Raw genomic sequence first — 14,935 nt, 5'->3', positions numbered from 1 at the left:
AGGGAATGAGCTTCAGACTTCAAATCCATCAAAATAAACCAAAGGAAAACTTTCTTCTTGACTTAAATGCAGCTTAAAGGAGCATCTGTGGGTTTGGCCCCAGCTCTGAGCTTCCTCACACCCCGATGTCACACCAGCACCTGGAGCTGGGCACTGCAGGGCTGACCTGAACCATCCTTGTCTGAACAGCACGGAGAGTGAAAAACACTTCCTGAGGGACACAAACCTCCCAAGAGCTTCAGTGTTTACAGGAAGGCTTTCAGTGTTGGAAAACTGGTACTGAAGCCCAAAAACTGAACTCAGTGGGGAAGGTGGTGAGACACTGGAGTGTTTTAGTTCCCTTCCCACATGCCCAGTTGCACACAGATCACACAGCTCAGTCTGAGGGGGGCACAAAGTGTCATGAAAGTGATGGTCTGTGACTACAGACTTGAAACTTCCACAGTGAAATAACTGCAGTCATTGACACCAACACAGGCTCTGGTCACTTCTCTTAATCCAGCCACATTACCTTGTTCTTCAAGAAAAGTAAATTCACAGCCAGCTTTTGCCATCAGTACATTTCAATAAAAACAAAGTATAAAGGCAGGCAGCAAATGAAGAGATGGGGTAGAATCAATAAGGCTCACATTGTGGGCAATTTTTTTCTTTTAATTCACATTTTGTCATTGGCCCTTTTGAAATAGTCATCTCAAAATAAATGGGGTTTGGGTTGAAAACAAAAACTGCTCTCAGAAGGAATCTCTACCAACACTTTTAAAAGCAATGTTCCATAAGAATATACAGGTCCACTTCCTGGTCTCCACAGTGTGGGAATACCTGCTCAGTGTGAGCTGGATGATGGGGGCTGAGACAAGGCTCTTCTATTCCTACTCCAAGACATGCTCATTTCCCTCCTTTCTGCAAGTGGGAACTGAGCACAGATGCAGCTTTCCTATAATTATTGTTCCTTATTGTCTGGCTAACCAGAGAGACGCCAATTTATTCTCCCCTTGATCCGTTCTCTCCCAGAAGACTGATTTCTAACCTTCAGTACAGCAAGAAGCACAGAAACAAAGCAAGTGGACATGGGTTTTACTGCCTGATGTACGTGAGGGGTTATGTCAGCCACCAGGACAAGCTCACCAGGCTGACCTGGAAACAGGACTTTGCTTTTGAAAAGCTACAGGACAGCAGAATCCCTGCTTCCTCACTGAGGAGAAGGCATTGTAAGTGTTAAGTTTTCCCAGTCAGTCTTCCTGCTTCCACAAGCAGGGCTGAAATGCTGCAGATTCTCCAAAGAGAAGTAGCAGAAGGAAAATACTTTAGAGAAACACTGGCCTAAGATGTGTTTACATGGAGTGCTGCACCAGTAAGGGCTTGGTTTATCTACAGGCTTTTAGATCTACCTTTCATCAGGGCTCAATGAAAACAGGCGGAGGCCAAAATCGATTTTAAAAAGGTTAAAACTTAAAAAAGTTGGGGACAATTACAAAAATGTTGCTTAGCAGCAGCCAGCCTCTGACCAGTTCTTTCAGTAATGGCATTAAAAAAACAACCTGATTAATAGCTCCAGACATTGTGCTAGGCAGAAACCTTTCCTCAGTGGTAACAGCTCCCTTGCACCTTCCTGCTGCACCTTCACTGTCCACTGAGAAAGGCCAAATGTCCTTTGGTGCATCTGTTGGCATAATGACCTTTTTCACCACACTGAAAGAGAAAGAGACAGGAATTATTGCAGAGTTCCAGCTTTTTCCTTCTAGCCACCTTCATTAAGGCACCCAGCAACTGCTGCCATTTGGAAGCTTTTCCACACATGGAAGATGCAGCATTTAGCAGGTGAAGTGGAACAGGGTGTCAGGAGGGACAGGATTTATGGGCTGCTACCACTTCTTGGAGCAAAAGCTGCTTCTATGCTGGGAGTAACCTGATGCCATGTTATTCTAAGGCATTTCAAAGGAGAGAACACTCAGCACACAAGAAGGATTTCAACATTTGAAGCTTCTAGGACTACTCCATCTGATAGGCACCATATCCATGGGGACTCTCCTGGTCAGCTATCCTGAATTAAACACAGAAAAGCACCTCTGAACTTGAGAAAGTCACAGATTCATGACTTTGCATCTTAAAACTACTCAAACACAGAGAAATGCCAGTATCTGGTGCAACAGCCTTCTCCAGATCTGTAATTTACTTGCAGATAAAATAATTGGCAGCTATTAAAGGTTTTCAGTGGAATGGATTCATCTATTTAATATCCCAAATGTCCAATCACAGCAATTTTCACCCAAACAAGCACAAGGCTCAGAGCTAACATGTAAAATGTTGTAACTGTCAGGGCTAATGGGACAGGAAGATTTTGTCCTTTTTTAGTGATAGGGGCTTTTGTGGAAAAATACAGAGATGGAAAGTTGATTGTGTCTGAATTTTCCTGGTGCTCCTCAATGAGCAACCAAGGTGAACAACTCATTCCTTGGTTTGACACCACAGGGTGCATTTACAACTCAAATACTGAGCAGGCTTTGCAAACCTAATTTCTGTTACTTTCAAGGACCTTCCAGGCTAACAGGGGAGAATAATCTACACCCACCAGTATAAGCAAATTAGCTTATGAGACAAAAAAATTACTCTTAATTCTTATTTTTGAAATGTGCAGCTTGACAGTCTCCTTCCAGTCTTTGGGGCAGGGTTTCCTGTTCATTAGCAGACAGCAGAGTCCTACAGAATTTGTCATTGTCACAGCAACTCCAGGACTAGCAAGGCAGTGACCTCAGAACTCACGGCCAATTCCCACAGCTGTATCCAGGCACCACACAATGTCTACCGAGCAAAGCTCAGAATTCATGAACCCCTCTACACTGTGAAAAAGCCTTTCCCTCCTTAGCCCTCCCCTCTGCATTACCTTGTAGCAGGTGACCTGCTCCAACGGCCGGGGTCCTCTGTTCCCACTGTTGTTATTTTGAGACTGCATGACTCCAATGACTTGGGGTGTCCTCTGTTGGGTAGGAGAAGAGTTCTGACTCGTTAAGTGCATCCAGAATAAAGATCTTTGTGGCTGTTGTTTTGTTAAGAAGGTAAAAGAGCACCCCATATGTCAAATGATCAATTTTCTTCCAAATCTGTGTGTGGGTGCTCTGCCAGCTGGAGCACCAGAGAGAAGAAATCAAGCACTGAGCCTTACAAAGCCCAGTGATCCTGTTTTTCTCTGGAAAGCAGATTTGAAGAGTAGGTTTAGGCTGCTAAAATATCATTGCCATCACGGAGGGATGTCAACCTGATTACAAAACCTGGCAGACTGCAGCACAACCACATATGATGTGCTTCTGTGTAGCGTGGGAGTGTTCTGTGACATGATCTCCATGTGAAGTTGGAACAATTGTGGGGCTTTCACCACTATAATGGCACTCAGGGTTGCTCACTGCTTAATTCTCTTGTCCAGACTCAAGAGCCTGAGTGCCCAGTTTTGACCACTAGACAATCGATTCTATTTTAAAGCATTGTGGGAGAGGTTTGAGGGTGGCTGTGTGGGGAGGCAGGGGATCTGGGTACCTTTTGCTGTGTTTGTGTTGGCTGAGGCAGTGGTGGTTGCTCTGTGGTTCCCATTGGCAGTTCAAACCGAGGGCTGGTTTAGAGGGAAACAAGAAAATTGATTCTCAAATCATATGCCAGCATTTTGTCATCAGCTCAGTCAAGTAACTCCAAACAACAAAACATTCAGCCAGTTAAATCTGGCTCACAGGAAACAGACCTCCCCATTTCTCTTTGCATGTGTGTAGCATATCCCTCTGCTTTCTGGAATATAAATCCATGTGATTCCACTGCACTGATGGCATCTAATCACCATGCCAGTCTTACTGGGAGCTCCCTGGAGAGGGCCTGGCCCATATCATAGAATGGTTTGGGTTGGAAGGGATCTCAAAGTTCATACAGTTCAACCCCCTGCCATAAGCAGGGACAGCTTCCTCTACACCAGGCTCCCCTAAGCCCCATTCAGCCTGGCCTTGGACACTTTCAGGGATGAGGCAGGCACAGCTTCTCTGGGCAACCTGTGCCAGGGCCTCCCCACCCCCACAGGGAAGAATTTTTTTCTAATGTCTAATCTAAACCTACTCACTTTCAGTCTGAAATCATTCCCCCTTGTCCTGTCACTAAATGCTCTTGTAAATACTTTCTCAATCCTCAAATCGGTAAAAATTTGGCCCAACTAAACACCGGCAAATCTCCAAACCATTGGGAAGCACGGGAGCACCCTCATTTGACATGTAGCAGATCACAAGGGAAACAAACAAGACTGCAGGGCAGGCCTGGAGCATACTCACTGCATGAATTTACAGGCAGGCCCCTCTGGACAGAATCCTACCAGGTAATTCACACAAATGACTCTCCGAGTGTGCCGATGTCTGCAGAGGGGACCTGCAACACAAAGCTCAGCAGTTCACACTCCATATATCCATATCCCAGCAGCACATCCACCAGCAGGTCATGCAAAGAGACAACAGCCAACACCCTGCCCTTGATCTCCAGCCACAGAAGCAGCGACTGTGGGAGGTACATACCGTGTTTACAGAAGCCTCTGTCATACCAGGGACAGTCTTTGATCTTAGATTCCGGGTCGATGTGCAAAAATGGGCATTCCTTGTTACTGCATTCCCCTGTACCAAAGGCAAACACACTTCCCAGTCAACTGTGCAGGTTTGAGATCAAAATGACTCTTAAAACATTACCTGGATCATGTAGCTCCCAGAGAGCTGTTACCAACATTTGTAAGTTCAGGCACAACAGTCTAACTGCCTGCCTTAACCTCTTTAAAGAGCTCCAAGGACTCATCCCTGGTGAGCTAAGTTCAACCAGACTGGATTATTTTTGTTTTTTAAAACAGTGGGGGAACTAAATTTGAAAGAGCAGTCATGGTAACAAACCCCAAACATTTGGTGCACCAGAAGTGTGGAGAAACTACAAACTGCACACTAACCTCAATCCAAGGAAACCTACAAGACTGTAAGTTTCTGGCAGCAAGTTGCCTCATTATGTTCAGATCTCCAGAGCTGGAAAGCAAGTGCATAAAAGTTTTGCACTCCCATGCCCTCTGCTGCTCATCAGCTCCCCAAAACCAGAGTCATGCAAAGACCAGCTGCTCTGCCTACTCATGTCATACCCAAAAAAATGAGCTTAAGGCAAAAAAAAGCAGTAAAAACAGCTGTTTCCCCCCTCTTCCTGCAAGGGACAAGCTCTCAAGTGAAGACATCTACAATACATCATAAATTTATGTGGATAATCAGGTGAAGCAGATCTGGAAAAATGTCAATCTAACATCAGACACAGAAGAATGTAACGCTCCGAGGATGGATGAGAGGGATGCACCAGGATCTTCTTCAGTCTCCCACACCAGCAAGGATCGGTTCAGCAGGAGCTACTTACCAAATTTGGAGTAGAAGTAACACTCGGGCATCTTGGTCATGTCATATTCGTGCAGGAACTCGCACTGGTCTCCCTTTTTGCACAGTCCTCGTAGCCAGTGTTTACAAACAACTGTCTTTTCCCCACTGATGTGTCGGAACGGGCACATGCCTCCTGTGAAGGGTGGATGGGGCAAGGAGAAGGGAAAAAAGAACAATTAAAATGTGTCATGTCGGGTAACAGCAACACCTTGTTCCCCTCTACAAGAGGGGTTTCAGAAAACATCACTTATGATTTCAGCCTTAAATGATAACAGCAAAACGGGGAGCTCCAAAACAGTCTTGTGATACCCTCTAATGAGCTTCACAACAAAGTCTCCAGCTCTTAATCCTGGCAACTAAAAACCACATCAACTAAGAGGCAGATCCACAGCAAAGTCTGCTTGTGGCAAGTTCAAACCTTCCTTTAACAGAAGCTTTGCTTATTCACTTCCCAACTTCCTTAAAAAATGCCATTATTTCCCAATTGCTGCAGATATTCCGACATCCTTCAGTTTTATCCTCTGTCTAGGTTAGCCTCAGCTTTACAAAACAAGAACACTATAAACAGTGCTAGAAAATCTATTTTCACCCCTCCACCCTGTGAGAATAATTGCCTTTTCCAGTATTCCATACAACTTGCCTTTTCCACATGCTGCCTTTAAAAAAAACTCACAGACAGCTGCGCCCGACTCTGTGGAGAGAACAAGGAAACATTATTTGCTTTAACAAACCTCTATGGCAACTTTTACAATATTTCTGTCCTAGAAAGAAAATGATCTCCAACATCAAGAGAAAAGTAATATTTTGGTTTGGGGAATTTACTTTCCTGCAGGAGTTCCTTGTTAAAGCCTGGCACTCAAAAATAACTGTCTTCTTCTTGAGGGACATGAAAAGGAATTTGCAGAGATTTGGAGGTGCTTGTTTTGCTTTTCAGCAATTTAAGTTCTCAGCTGGGTTTTCCTCTGCTGTTAAGTCAGTCATATCACAGAATATCCTGAGTTGGACGGGACCCACAGGGATCACTGAAGTCCAACTCCTGAACCCTGTATTTATAGTCATGGCATTAACAGTCTTGTATTTTTTTACCAGAACTGCCTCAAACAACCATTAGCATGTTATCCCTTACTGATCCTGGCCAACAGGAAGTCAAACACAAGTTTAGTAGCCCAGCCAGAAAAATTCAGAAAGCTACGAGTCTCCTGAGTCTGTGTCAGACAGAATGAAAATACTTAGAGTCAGCCACGGATATACCTCAAGATGATGACTCTTGTCATCGAAATGCCTCATCTGCTAAAAGTGAATGAAAAAGGAAATATAAAATACTTTGCAGGAGAGCTACGTTTATTCACGGTAACACCTCAAGTTTAATTTTCCAGCCTGGCTGGGTAGTAGCTACTGATTGCACTAAGTAGAAAAGAAAAACATCTGGGTTAAGACACAAACCTCACGGGGAAAGCGGAAGTTGGGTGGATCTATGGATAAAACCTGAGGACGACGCTCAGATCCCTGAAAACCTCCCAGCCACCGCAGTCCTGCCCAGCCCACCCTCCTCGGCCCCATGGCCCCCGCCCCAGGACGAGGGGCCCAGCCCCGGCCCGAGCACCCCGCAGAGGAGAGAGCCCACACGCACTGTCCATGCCAGGGAAGGGGAGCGGCTGTGCCCCCAGCTGCTGCTCCACGGCCAGCTCCAGGTCGAACGTGATGTGGTCCACGCTGGCTATGAGCTCTTGCATGGTGGCAGCTGGGGGCCGCCGGCAACGGGAAGGTAGGGGCGGAATGGTGGCGGTGTTGGTGGCGGCGGGCGGGCGGGCCCGGGCGGGCCCGGCCCGGCCCGCTCCGCTCCGCGCCGGCAGCGCCTGCAGTGAGGGGAGGCGGCGGCGGCAGCCCCGTGGCCGCCCCGCGCCGCCCGCCCGCGGAATGACGGGACCCACGGCGGGCACGGCCGCCCGGCGGGCAGTGCGCGCGCCCCGGCCAATCAGCGCCCGGGGCGCCTCCGCCCGGCGGGCAGCGCGCGCGCACCCGCCAATCAGAGACCGCCGGCTCCGCCGAGGACGCGCCCCTTCCTTGCGCGCAGGCGCCGCGGGTCGGGGGGTGACGGGGGCGCGGGGCCGGATCCCGATCCCGATCCCGATCCCGGCCCCGTTCCTGCTCCCGCTCCCGCTCCCGTTCCGCACCCGCTCGCTTCCGGGGGCAGCGGGCACATCATGGGCTCCCTGCGGCTCCTCGTCCCCCGCTGGTGCCGCTACGCCTCCCCTGCTCTGCTGCAGGCGCGGTGCGCAGCCCCCGGGGTTGGATCCGGCCGGGCGCCGCTCCTGCCCCGGCCCCCAGGCCAGGGCTCGCTGCCGGGCTGGAGAACGTGCAGCTCCTGCCAGGCTTCCTGCAAACTGCCCGGCAGCGACCCGAGAGAGATCAGTGCTGGCAGCTCCGCTGGAGCTACCGAGGAGCAGAAGGATGATAATGATGATGATGATGAAGGCGTGGAGTTCGGGACGCTATCCGATAAATATTCCTCTAGAAAATATTACCACAAAACCACAGCGCGCTTTCGGGATTTGAAGTTTCAAGAAGAAGGAGAAGAAGAACCAGAAAGAAAACCTCGACGTGGGCCTAAGAACACTCCATACTGGTACTTCTTACGGTGCAAGGCCCTCATCAAAGAGGATAAGGTTTGAGCCCAGCTTTTCTCTTGTTTTGAATAGCACTGTTGAAAGATGCAGCTCTGACCAATCTCTATCACTTGGTATCTTTACAGAAAGAATTAAAATAATAATTTCTTGTAGAATCATAATAGAGCAGTTTGGGTTGGAAGGGACCTTAAAGATCATCCAGTTCCATCCCCTGCCATGGGCAGGGACACCTTCCACTGTCCCAGGTTGCTCCAAGCCCAGTTCAGCCTGGCCTTGGACACTTCCAGGGATGTGGGCAGCCACAGCTTCTATGGGCACCCTGTGCTAATGCCCCACTTCTCTCACAGTGAAGTATTTCTTCCCAATATCTAACCTAAATCTCCTTCTGTCAGCTTAAAGCCATCCCGCCTTGTCCTATTACCACATGCCCTTGTCCGAAGACCCTCTCCAGCCTTCTTGTGAGGAACCCCACACTTTGTAGGACTTGCACTGCAATCTGCCCATAGCTGCATATATTAATATCCATTGTAATTGGTTTTCTTCTGCCTTGTGATGGATTTTTCTCATCCTTGTAGCTGGCAGAGGCTCTGGAGCTGTTTGAGGTGCAGATGCTGAAGGAGGAGCGTGTCCAGCCAGAAGAAAGCAATTACACCGTTCTCATTGGCGGCTGTGGCAGGGTTGGCTACGTGAAAAAGGCATTCAGGCTCTACAATGATGTAGGTTTAACTTCTCTTTCAAAACATTTTCTAAGCTAAAACTACTTCAAGCATTCATTATGTTACTTTGTCTCCAAAATGCCTTCAAGTTAGTGTTGGCACCTTCTTAGCCTAAAACTCTTAAAAACAAGTTAAAAAATTCAAGATGTCCTTTTGCAAAAAAGCCAGTTCAAATCCTTCTTCTCTTCCTCTAGATGAAAAAACGAGGGTTAATCCCCACAGAGGCCACTTACACAGCCCTGTTCAATGCCTGTGCTGAGTCTCCATGGAAGGACTCGGGGCTGCAGAGCGCCCTGAAACTGCGGCAGCAGCTGCAGAGCAAAAACGAGGAGCTGAACCTCATCACCTACCATGCCCTGCTGAAGGTCTGTGCCCTCTGCTCAGACCTCAGGATGTGCGTGGATGTACTCAAGGTAAATAGGTTGCTTTTTCCCTGTAATCTGTTGGGGTTATGGCTCCTGGAAGTTGTCATGTTGCATCAGGTTTTAATTTCATTTCCAGCAGAGATAATTACAGATCATGTGTTTATATTTCATTGATGCTTATCGTCATACAGTGAAATTGTACATACCAAACTTTAAGCTTAATTACCTGAAAGGAGGCAGCTTTGGCTTTAAAATTGATAAGGTATGTCAAAAGCTTACCAGAGTTTTCGTGGAGTTCACAGATACCATTTGTGTCCTTTCCTTGTTTTGAAGACCTGGCTCTTTTTAGAGCTCTTTACAGCAGCTCTTGTCAGCAGGGCCCTTCCAAGAATATCTAAAAAGGTTGCTGTTCCTGCCCCAGGTTCCCATCAGGGCTCTCTCCCAGAGCAATCCTGCTCAAACATTTGGAGCTCACCCTATGCTTTGTTACCTCTATCCCCAGAAGATGACAGTGGTATTTGAGCTTCACCACACAGGGTAACTGGGAGATTTAATACTCTCTCTGCTCTTTTCAGGAAATTGTGCAGAAGGGCCATGTCCTCACAGCTGAGACCTTCAGCTTCCTTCTCATGAGCTGCATAAAAGACAGAGAGAACGGCTTCCGATTGGCCTTGCAGGTTTGTCCTCGTGTTCTAGGAGAGGGGGGGAAGTGCTGCTGGGCTGTAACCATAACTTGAACACATGGAAGGTAGCAGGGTGGTGAAATGGGAGGAGTTCAGCTCCTCCTAGCGCAAGTTCTGAAAACTGGACATTGCTCAGGACATCTCATATACTGGTAAATAGCCCTGGATCATCTCACAGGGCTCTCCAGCTCAAGGTCACTGTCCTTCTCACACAGATGTGCTTACAGGCTGTTAGAGATGGTCTTAGTATTTAATATCCATCTTCCCCTCTTCAGGTTTGGAAACAAATGAATAAGCTGGGAATAAAGGCTGACAGCCACACCTACAACCTGATGCTGCGTGCGGCCAGAGACTGTGGGATCGGCGATCCTGCCACGGCCTCTAAACTTCTGCTCAGTCCCCCAGAGAACTCACCTCAGCTACAGCTGCCACCTGGCAGGCGGAAGGAAAAGGTGAAAAATCAGAGGAAGAAGGCATCAGAGAGTGCTACTGTCCAGCTGGATGTGGAAGCTATGGAAAAACAATTATTTCAGGAGAGTTCAGTGCAGCCCGAGGAATGGATCCAGCAACAAAATAAAGATGTGGCTCGGGCTGAAGCAGAACCAGCTGTTCCTGACAGCCCCAGCGTCACTCACAGCAGGGCTGGAGCCTTGATGAGGCGAGCCTGGAGTGAGATGGAGCAGGAACAGGCACACCCAAGCCAGAAGCTGCCTTTCTGCAACCTGCCCAACTTGTTGGATTCCAGGATGCCTGACACAGCCGTGGTTTCCTTGGGGACAGTGGCCACGCCATCCCATAGACTGGCTTTGATGGGGGATGTGGAGGGATTCTTGAACAAAATGAAAGAGGACAATGCAGAGCCCAACATCAAAACGTTCACATTACTGGCTGAGCTTGTGGAACCCCAGAGCCCCTCAGAGTCCTCTTTGCTGGCACTGTTGGATCATCATAAAGTAAAAGTAGATGTGGCCTTCTTTAACACTTTAATGAGGAAGAGAAGTAAACAGGGAGACCTGGAGGGAGCAAAGGTGAGAGAAAAACCTCAGAACCAGCCCTATCACCACCTCCTGGTCTCAGGCCTCCTGTGTTTTACTGAGACCCATTTCCCTGTCCACAATAGAAACTGGGATCTCACACTGTTTCCACAAGGTGGTGCTTGGGTTAATTTCTAAGTATTTATGGATTCTGTTCTAGCACGTCCAGCTCCATATTTGGAAAGCTACAGTGAGATTTTTTTGGGAAGTGATGCCAACACTTGTATCTTGCAGAGCATGCTGCCAGCTCTGGTGAAGAGGGGACTGTCACCTAACCTCCAGACATTTTGTAACTTGGCAATTGCCTGCCACAAACAGCAGGATGGACTGCAGCTGCTCTCAGATTTGAAGGTAATCAAAGAAAAATCTGCTGCTGCTTGGGGTCTGAGCTGCAGGAAGAGGCAAAGTGAAAGGTTAATGCTTTTGAAAGACCTGCTGAGGTTTTCATGGTCAGTGGTTTTGTTCTCCCCAAAAACATGGAGCTCCAGAGTAGCTGGTCTGCCCTGCACCTGTGCTGGCACTGCACAAGCTGCTTCACAGGTCCCATGGTGAGAGTTGTGCTCCTTGTGTAAAAAGTGCCTCTCTGCCTTTTCCTTCTGCGAGTCCTGCACTAGTCAGCAGATAAACTTCTTTAACTGTAGCATTTGTTCTTTGCAGAGGTCTGGAATAACTCCCAACAAGTACATCTACAGCACCCTCATTGCTGCTGCTGTGAGGCAGCTGGATTACAGTTACCTCACGGAGATCCTGCGGGACATGAGGAATAACCAGGTGCCTCCCAATGAAGTGATCATCCGGCAGCTGGAGTTCGCAGCACGGTACCCTCCCAAATTTGACAGGGTAAGGAGTCAGGACTGACAGGGTGTGAAGGCATCACAAAGGACACCAAGAAGGGAGGGGAATCATAAATGTCTGCCTGGGTGTCCTTTGGGTTTGTCTGGTCTGGCTGATGGTTACTTGATTGCTGTTTCTTCAGTAGCATCTTGTAGCTCCTGCAGGCTGGTGCCCAAGTGAGCTCTGATCTAATAGAAACTTGTTTTGTTGGATTTCTCTTTGCAGTATAAGTACAAAAACCCATACCTGGAGAAGATTGATGGTTTCCGTGGCTACTACTACCGGTGGTTAAAAGTTATGGCTGGAGAGGAGACGCCCCACCCCTGGGCCAAGTACAGGACAGCAAAGCCTGGTGGGCAGGACAGCGAGGCAGAGGCTGTGCAGGAAAAGGGAGAAGGATGCTGAAGTTTCAAGTTTTTCCAGCACAAGGAAGATGCATGACTTGCTTCTTTAAAGTGGCTTGTAGTAAAGCTGCTTCGTATTTCCCCAACCCCCAGTTGCAAACTTCTTGCAATAGCTACATAATAAAATATTTCCTTTTGTTTTAAGGAGGAGCAAATACATTTTCAGTGAATTTCCTTCAACTGCCAAGGATTAGGTGGGCTGTAGTTTAGCAAACCCTGCGCAAAACAAGGAAGAAGCAAAATCAGATTTAACAGGGGTTTAGCTCGGTGCTGGTTTTGTCTCTGTCCTGTGTTCTGTCATTTCACATGTGACCTGTAAGACTCTATTCCTGAAGGGATCTGTGCATTAATTCCAGCAGAGAATTCCAGTGAAATTCAGCTTCCATCTGCACGTGGTCAGGGAAGAGCTCAGACAGGACATTTGGGAACTGTATTTCCTTTCCACACAGCCTTTTAAATGGACCTAGTTGAGGAAAAACCCCAGAGCAGCTCACAACGTGCAGAACAACCTTCAAGCACCCAGAACAGATCTAACAGGAGAAAAGAGGCACAGGAGTGTTTCACCAGATCACACCACTCTGTCAGGAAGGCAAACTTTATTTTAAAATAAATGGCTACACAAAACCCTACTCCAAAGCACCCCCCATTTATTCACGATCCAGGTGATTATGCTGCTGCTTTAATTATTATACAGAAGTATCCCATCACAGAAAGTGAAATTGCACTCATAGTCCATTGAGAAGGAGGAGGAGGAGGATGTCCCTCAGAGTTCAAAAAACAAGTCTGATGGCAAAAGGCTTCAACCAGAGCAGCCTCTGCATCCACAGTGAGTGCACTCAATGATTCTGCCCTGAAAAACAAACATGAGGAGGGTGTTTCAGCCTAGCCACAGCCAGAGCAGCAGGATCAGACCTCGAGGCAGGGAAGGGCTCTAGGTGGGAAGGTTTTCCACTGTTTGGTGTTATTTCCCATACTTAAACAACTTTAAATGAATGCCAAAGCTGACAGCAGCTTTAGAACCAGCTAGACACCAACTCTACCAGCAAAGGTAGAGGAAATCACCAGGAAGAACAGCACTACCCCCTCTGCTGTCACTGAGCTGGGAGAAGTCACAATAGCTACTGCAGAGCAGAGGAACAAGCTGGAGACTCACCACTTCCAGCTTGCTTTTGGGGACTCTGCAGATGCAGTTGGTCCCAAAGTTGGTGTCCCGAGTCTGGATGCAGCGCAGGCAGCAGAGGTTCTCATAGCCCTGCTTCTTCCACTTGGCAATCAGGTTTTTGTCAGCATAGCCCTCCTTGATGCAGTACTCATAGAGCTCTGGGGAGGAGCAGACACTGTCACCAGCAACTGTCACAAGTCTCACTATCAGGAGTTACCAGCTGTAGTAACCAGCAAGTACAGCCAGGCTGCTGCCAAGCCTTCCCTCCATCCTCCTTCCCCAGAAACCTGATCCCACCAACTCCCAGTTCAGCAGCATCCACAGGTAAACACCTCACTCACTCCAGTTTTCCCCTACCCCAGGTAAAGCCCCTGCCCTCCTCACCTCTGCTGATTGCTTTCCTCTTATAGAAGAGATCAAAGATGTAACGTGTTTTCTGGTGGTGGATCCTGAAGATGGGCCAGAGGGACTCCACTTTCCTCTTCCCTTCGTGTGGCTCCGTCTCCGCTGGGAGGGAACACAAACACCAGGTGACCAAGTGCTTCCCTCAACCCCTTTGCAGTGAACTGTTCCAAGAATGTTCATAACTCAACACATGACAGAGATAAGACCGAGATTGATGGGAGGAGACTCAAATGAGAGGGACCTAGCCTGGAACAGCTCCTTAAGGATCTCAAACCAATGGCAGTGGGATGACCTGACCCACACTGGGATGGTGGGTGACTTCATGCCCACAGCAACAACACAGACAGGAACTACCAGTTCCTCCACACACCCATGAGCTTCATCCCAAAACCAGCTGTAAGCAAAGCTCTGTGCTCCATAACCTGTGTACACCCCAAAAATAGGGACTACCATGGCCCAGGATCAACCTGCAGCACCACTGGAGGCACAGACACAGAAAAGGTCCACCTGTATTCACGAAGCAGCTCTTGTGAGCTTGTTTTGGGGTCCCATCCCAGAGAACACCCACTCACCTTCTCTCATCTTCTGATCCAGCTCGTCCAGCGTGGGCTCGATCAGCTCCCAGCCATCCGGGGGAGGCTTCCTGCTCCTCTTCACTTTGGGCATTGCCTCGGGAACGAAGGGGGCGAAAGGCAAGGGGAACCACTCTAGCACTCCCTCAGAATCACTAGAAAAAACGAAAGGAAAACAGCGGTCAGATATATTTCTCCTAAGGTTTCTGTGCCCCCTTCCCGTTTTCCACTTCAAGGATAAAAATGAGCTTTACAGAGCTCGTGAAAGAGGGGAAACCTCGGCGACTGCTGCACGATAAGTCAGTTTTTCTCCTCGGCAAAGCGCGGCAGCCGCTCCTCCCCCGAGGTGACAACTCCGCTCAGCTCCCTGGGACACTGGGGCGAGGCCGCCCGGCCCGGCCCCGGCAGCCCCACAGCGGAACCCGTGGCTGGCGGGGTGAAAGAAGGCCGCAGATCCTGGTTCCAATTCCTGTCCTGATCCCGGTCCCTGTGCTTGTCCTGGTCCCGACCCTGATCCCGGTCTCTGTCCCGCTCCCCGTCCCGGTCCCAGCCCCGCTCACCGCCCGCTCCCGTCGCGCCGCCGCCGCCGTCACCCGGGGGCCTCTCGCAGCCGCGCCGCCTCCTGGGCTGCCCTGCGCGCTGCCTGACCGGAGCCCGCCCCGCCGCACCCCCGAGAGAGGCGAGAAACCGCCGGGAAGGAACCGGCCCCGGCCCCG

General features: G+C 49.0%; 3 protein-coding genes across 7 annotated transcripts; 1 reads left to right on the top strand and 2 right to left on the bottom strand.

The window, feature by feature from the left end:
• Window positions 1-474: 474 nt before the first annotated feature.
• CPSF4 (cleavage and polyadenylation specific factor 4) lies at window positions 475-7,323 on the bottom strand. Of its 2 annotated transcripts, XM_032125644.1 has the most exons (8): window positions 7,048-7,323; window positions 6,058-6,108; window positions 5,398-5,550; window positions 4,536-4,631; window positions 4,299-4,392; window positions 3,529-3,601; window positions 2,882-2,974; window positions 475-1,689 (listed from the first exon to the last, which is right to left on the bottom strand). In XM_032125644.1, exons 1-8 carry the CDS (start codon window positions 7,148-7,150, stop codon window positions 1,621-1,623), a joined length of 732 nt encoding a protein of 243 aa, XP_031981535.1. In that variant the 5' UTR covers window positions 7,151-7,323; the 3' UTR covers window positions 475-1,620. The 2 variants fall into 2 exon arrangements, with proteins under 2 accessions (XP_031981535.1, XP_031981534.1); XM_032125643.1 differs by lacking the exon at window positions 3,529-3,601.
• Window positions 7,324-7,494: 171 nt separating this feature from the next.
• Window positions 7,495-12,235, top strand: PTCD1 (pentatricopeptide repeat domain 1). Of its 2 annotated transcripts, XM_032125641.1 has the most exons (8): window positions 7,497-8,083; window positions 8,620-8,760; window positions 8,955-9,173; window positions 9,701-9,802; window positions 10,084-10,836; window positions 11,077-11,193; window positions 11,500-11,682; window positions 11,902-12,235. In XM_032125641.1, exons 1-8 carry the CDS (start codon window positions 7,622-7,624, stop codon window positions 12,079-12,081), a joined length of 2,157 nt encoding a protein of 718 aa, XP_031981532.1. In that variant the 5' UTR covers window positions 7,497-7,621; the 3' UTR covers window positions 12,082-12,235. The 2 variants fall into 2 exon arrangements, with proteins under 2 accessions (XP_031981533.1, XP_031981532.1); XM_032125642.1 differs by lacking the exons at window positions 11,500-11,682; window positions 11,902-12,235 and having other exon boundaries at window positions 7,495-8,083; window positions 11,003-11,187.
• A 424-nt stretch (window positions 12,236-12,659) lies between these two features.
• On the bottom strand, window positions 12,660-14,880 carry BUD31 (BUD31 homolog). Of its 3 annotated transcripts, none has more exons than XM_032125646.1 (5): window positions 14,780-14,880; window positions 14,220-14,374; window positions 13,627-13,749; window positions 13,234-13,400; window positions 12,660-12,930 (listed from the first exon to the last, which is right to left on the bottom strand). In XM_032125646.1, the coding sequence occupies exons 2-5, from the start codon at window positions 14,311-14,313 to the stop codon at window positions 12,880-12,882; spliced, it is 435 nt and encodes a 144-aa protein (XP_031981537.1). In that variant the 5' UTR covers window positions 14,314-14,374; window positions 14,780-14,880; the 3' UTR covers window positions 12,660-12,879. The 3 variants fall into 3 exon arrangements, with proteins under 3 accessions (XP_031981537.1, XP_031981538.1, XP_031981539.1); XM_032125647.1 differs by having other exon boundaries at window positions 14,474-14,818; XM_032125648.1 differs by lacking the exon at window positions 14,780-14,880 and adding an exon at window positions 14,497-14,750.
• Between the last annotated feature and the right edge of the window lie 55 nt (window positions 14,881-14,935).

Source organism: Corvus moneduloides, chromosome 16 (assembly GCF_009650955.1).
Source record: "Corvus moneduloides isolate bCorMon1 chromosome 16, bCorMon1.pri, whole genome shotgun sequence".
NCBI classification, from domain to species: Eukaryota; Metazoa; Chordata; class Aves; order Passeriformes; family Corvidae; genus Corvus; species Corvus moneduloides.
This window is presented reverse-complemented; position numbering and strand designations above follow the sequence as displayed.

Excerpts from the sequence above, each read along its gene's own strand:
- CPSF4 (XM_032125643.1), bottom strand. The coding sequence starts at position 7,150 with ATGCAAGAGCTCATAGCCAGCGTGGACCACATCACGTTCGACCTGGAG. Across the intron at positions 4,632-5,397 it reads TTACTTCTACTCCAAATTTG|GGGAATGCAGTAACAAGGAA; the intron begins GTAAGTAGCTCC and ends CCTTTGGTACAG. Across the intron at positions 4,393-4,535 it reads CAGAGGCTTCTGTAAACACG|GTCCCCTCTGCAGACATCGG; the intron begins GTATGTACCTCC and ends TTTGTGTTGCAG.
- PTCD1 (XM_032125641.1), top strand. The coding sequence starts at position 7,622 with ATGGGCTCCCTGCGGCTCCTCGTCCCCCGCTGGTGCCGCTACGCCTCC. Across the intron at positions 9,174-9,700 it reads TGTGCGTGGATGTACTCAAG|GAAATTGTGCAGAAGGGCCA; the intron begins GTAAATAGGTTG and ends TGCTCTTTTCAG. Across the intron at positions 10,837-11,076 it reads GAGACCTGGAGGGAGCAAAG|AGCATGCTGCCAGCTCTGGT; the intron begins GTGAGAGAAAAA and ends TGTATCTTGCAG.
- BUD31 (XM_032125646.1), bottom strand. The coding sequence starts at position 14,313 with ATGCCCAAAGTGAAGAGGAGCAGGAAGCCTCCCCCGGATGGCTGGGAG. Across the intron at positions 13,401-13,626 it reads GAGGAAAGCAATCAGCAGAG|AGCTCTATGAGTACTGCATC; the intron begins GTGAGGAGGGCA and ends GCTCCTCCCCAG. Across the intron at positions 12,931-13,233 it reads CCAAAAGCAAGCTGGAAGTG|GGCAGAATCATTGAGTGCAC; the intron begins GTGAGTCTCCAG and ends TTTGTTTTTCAG.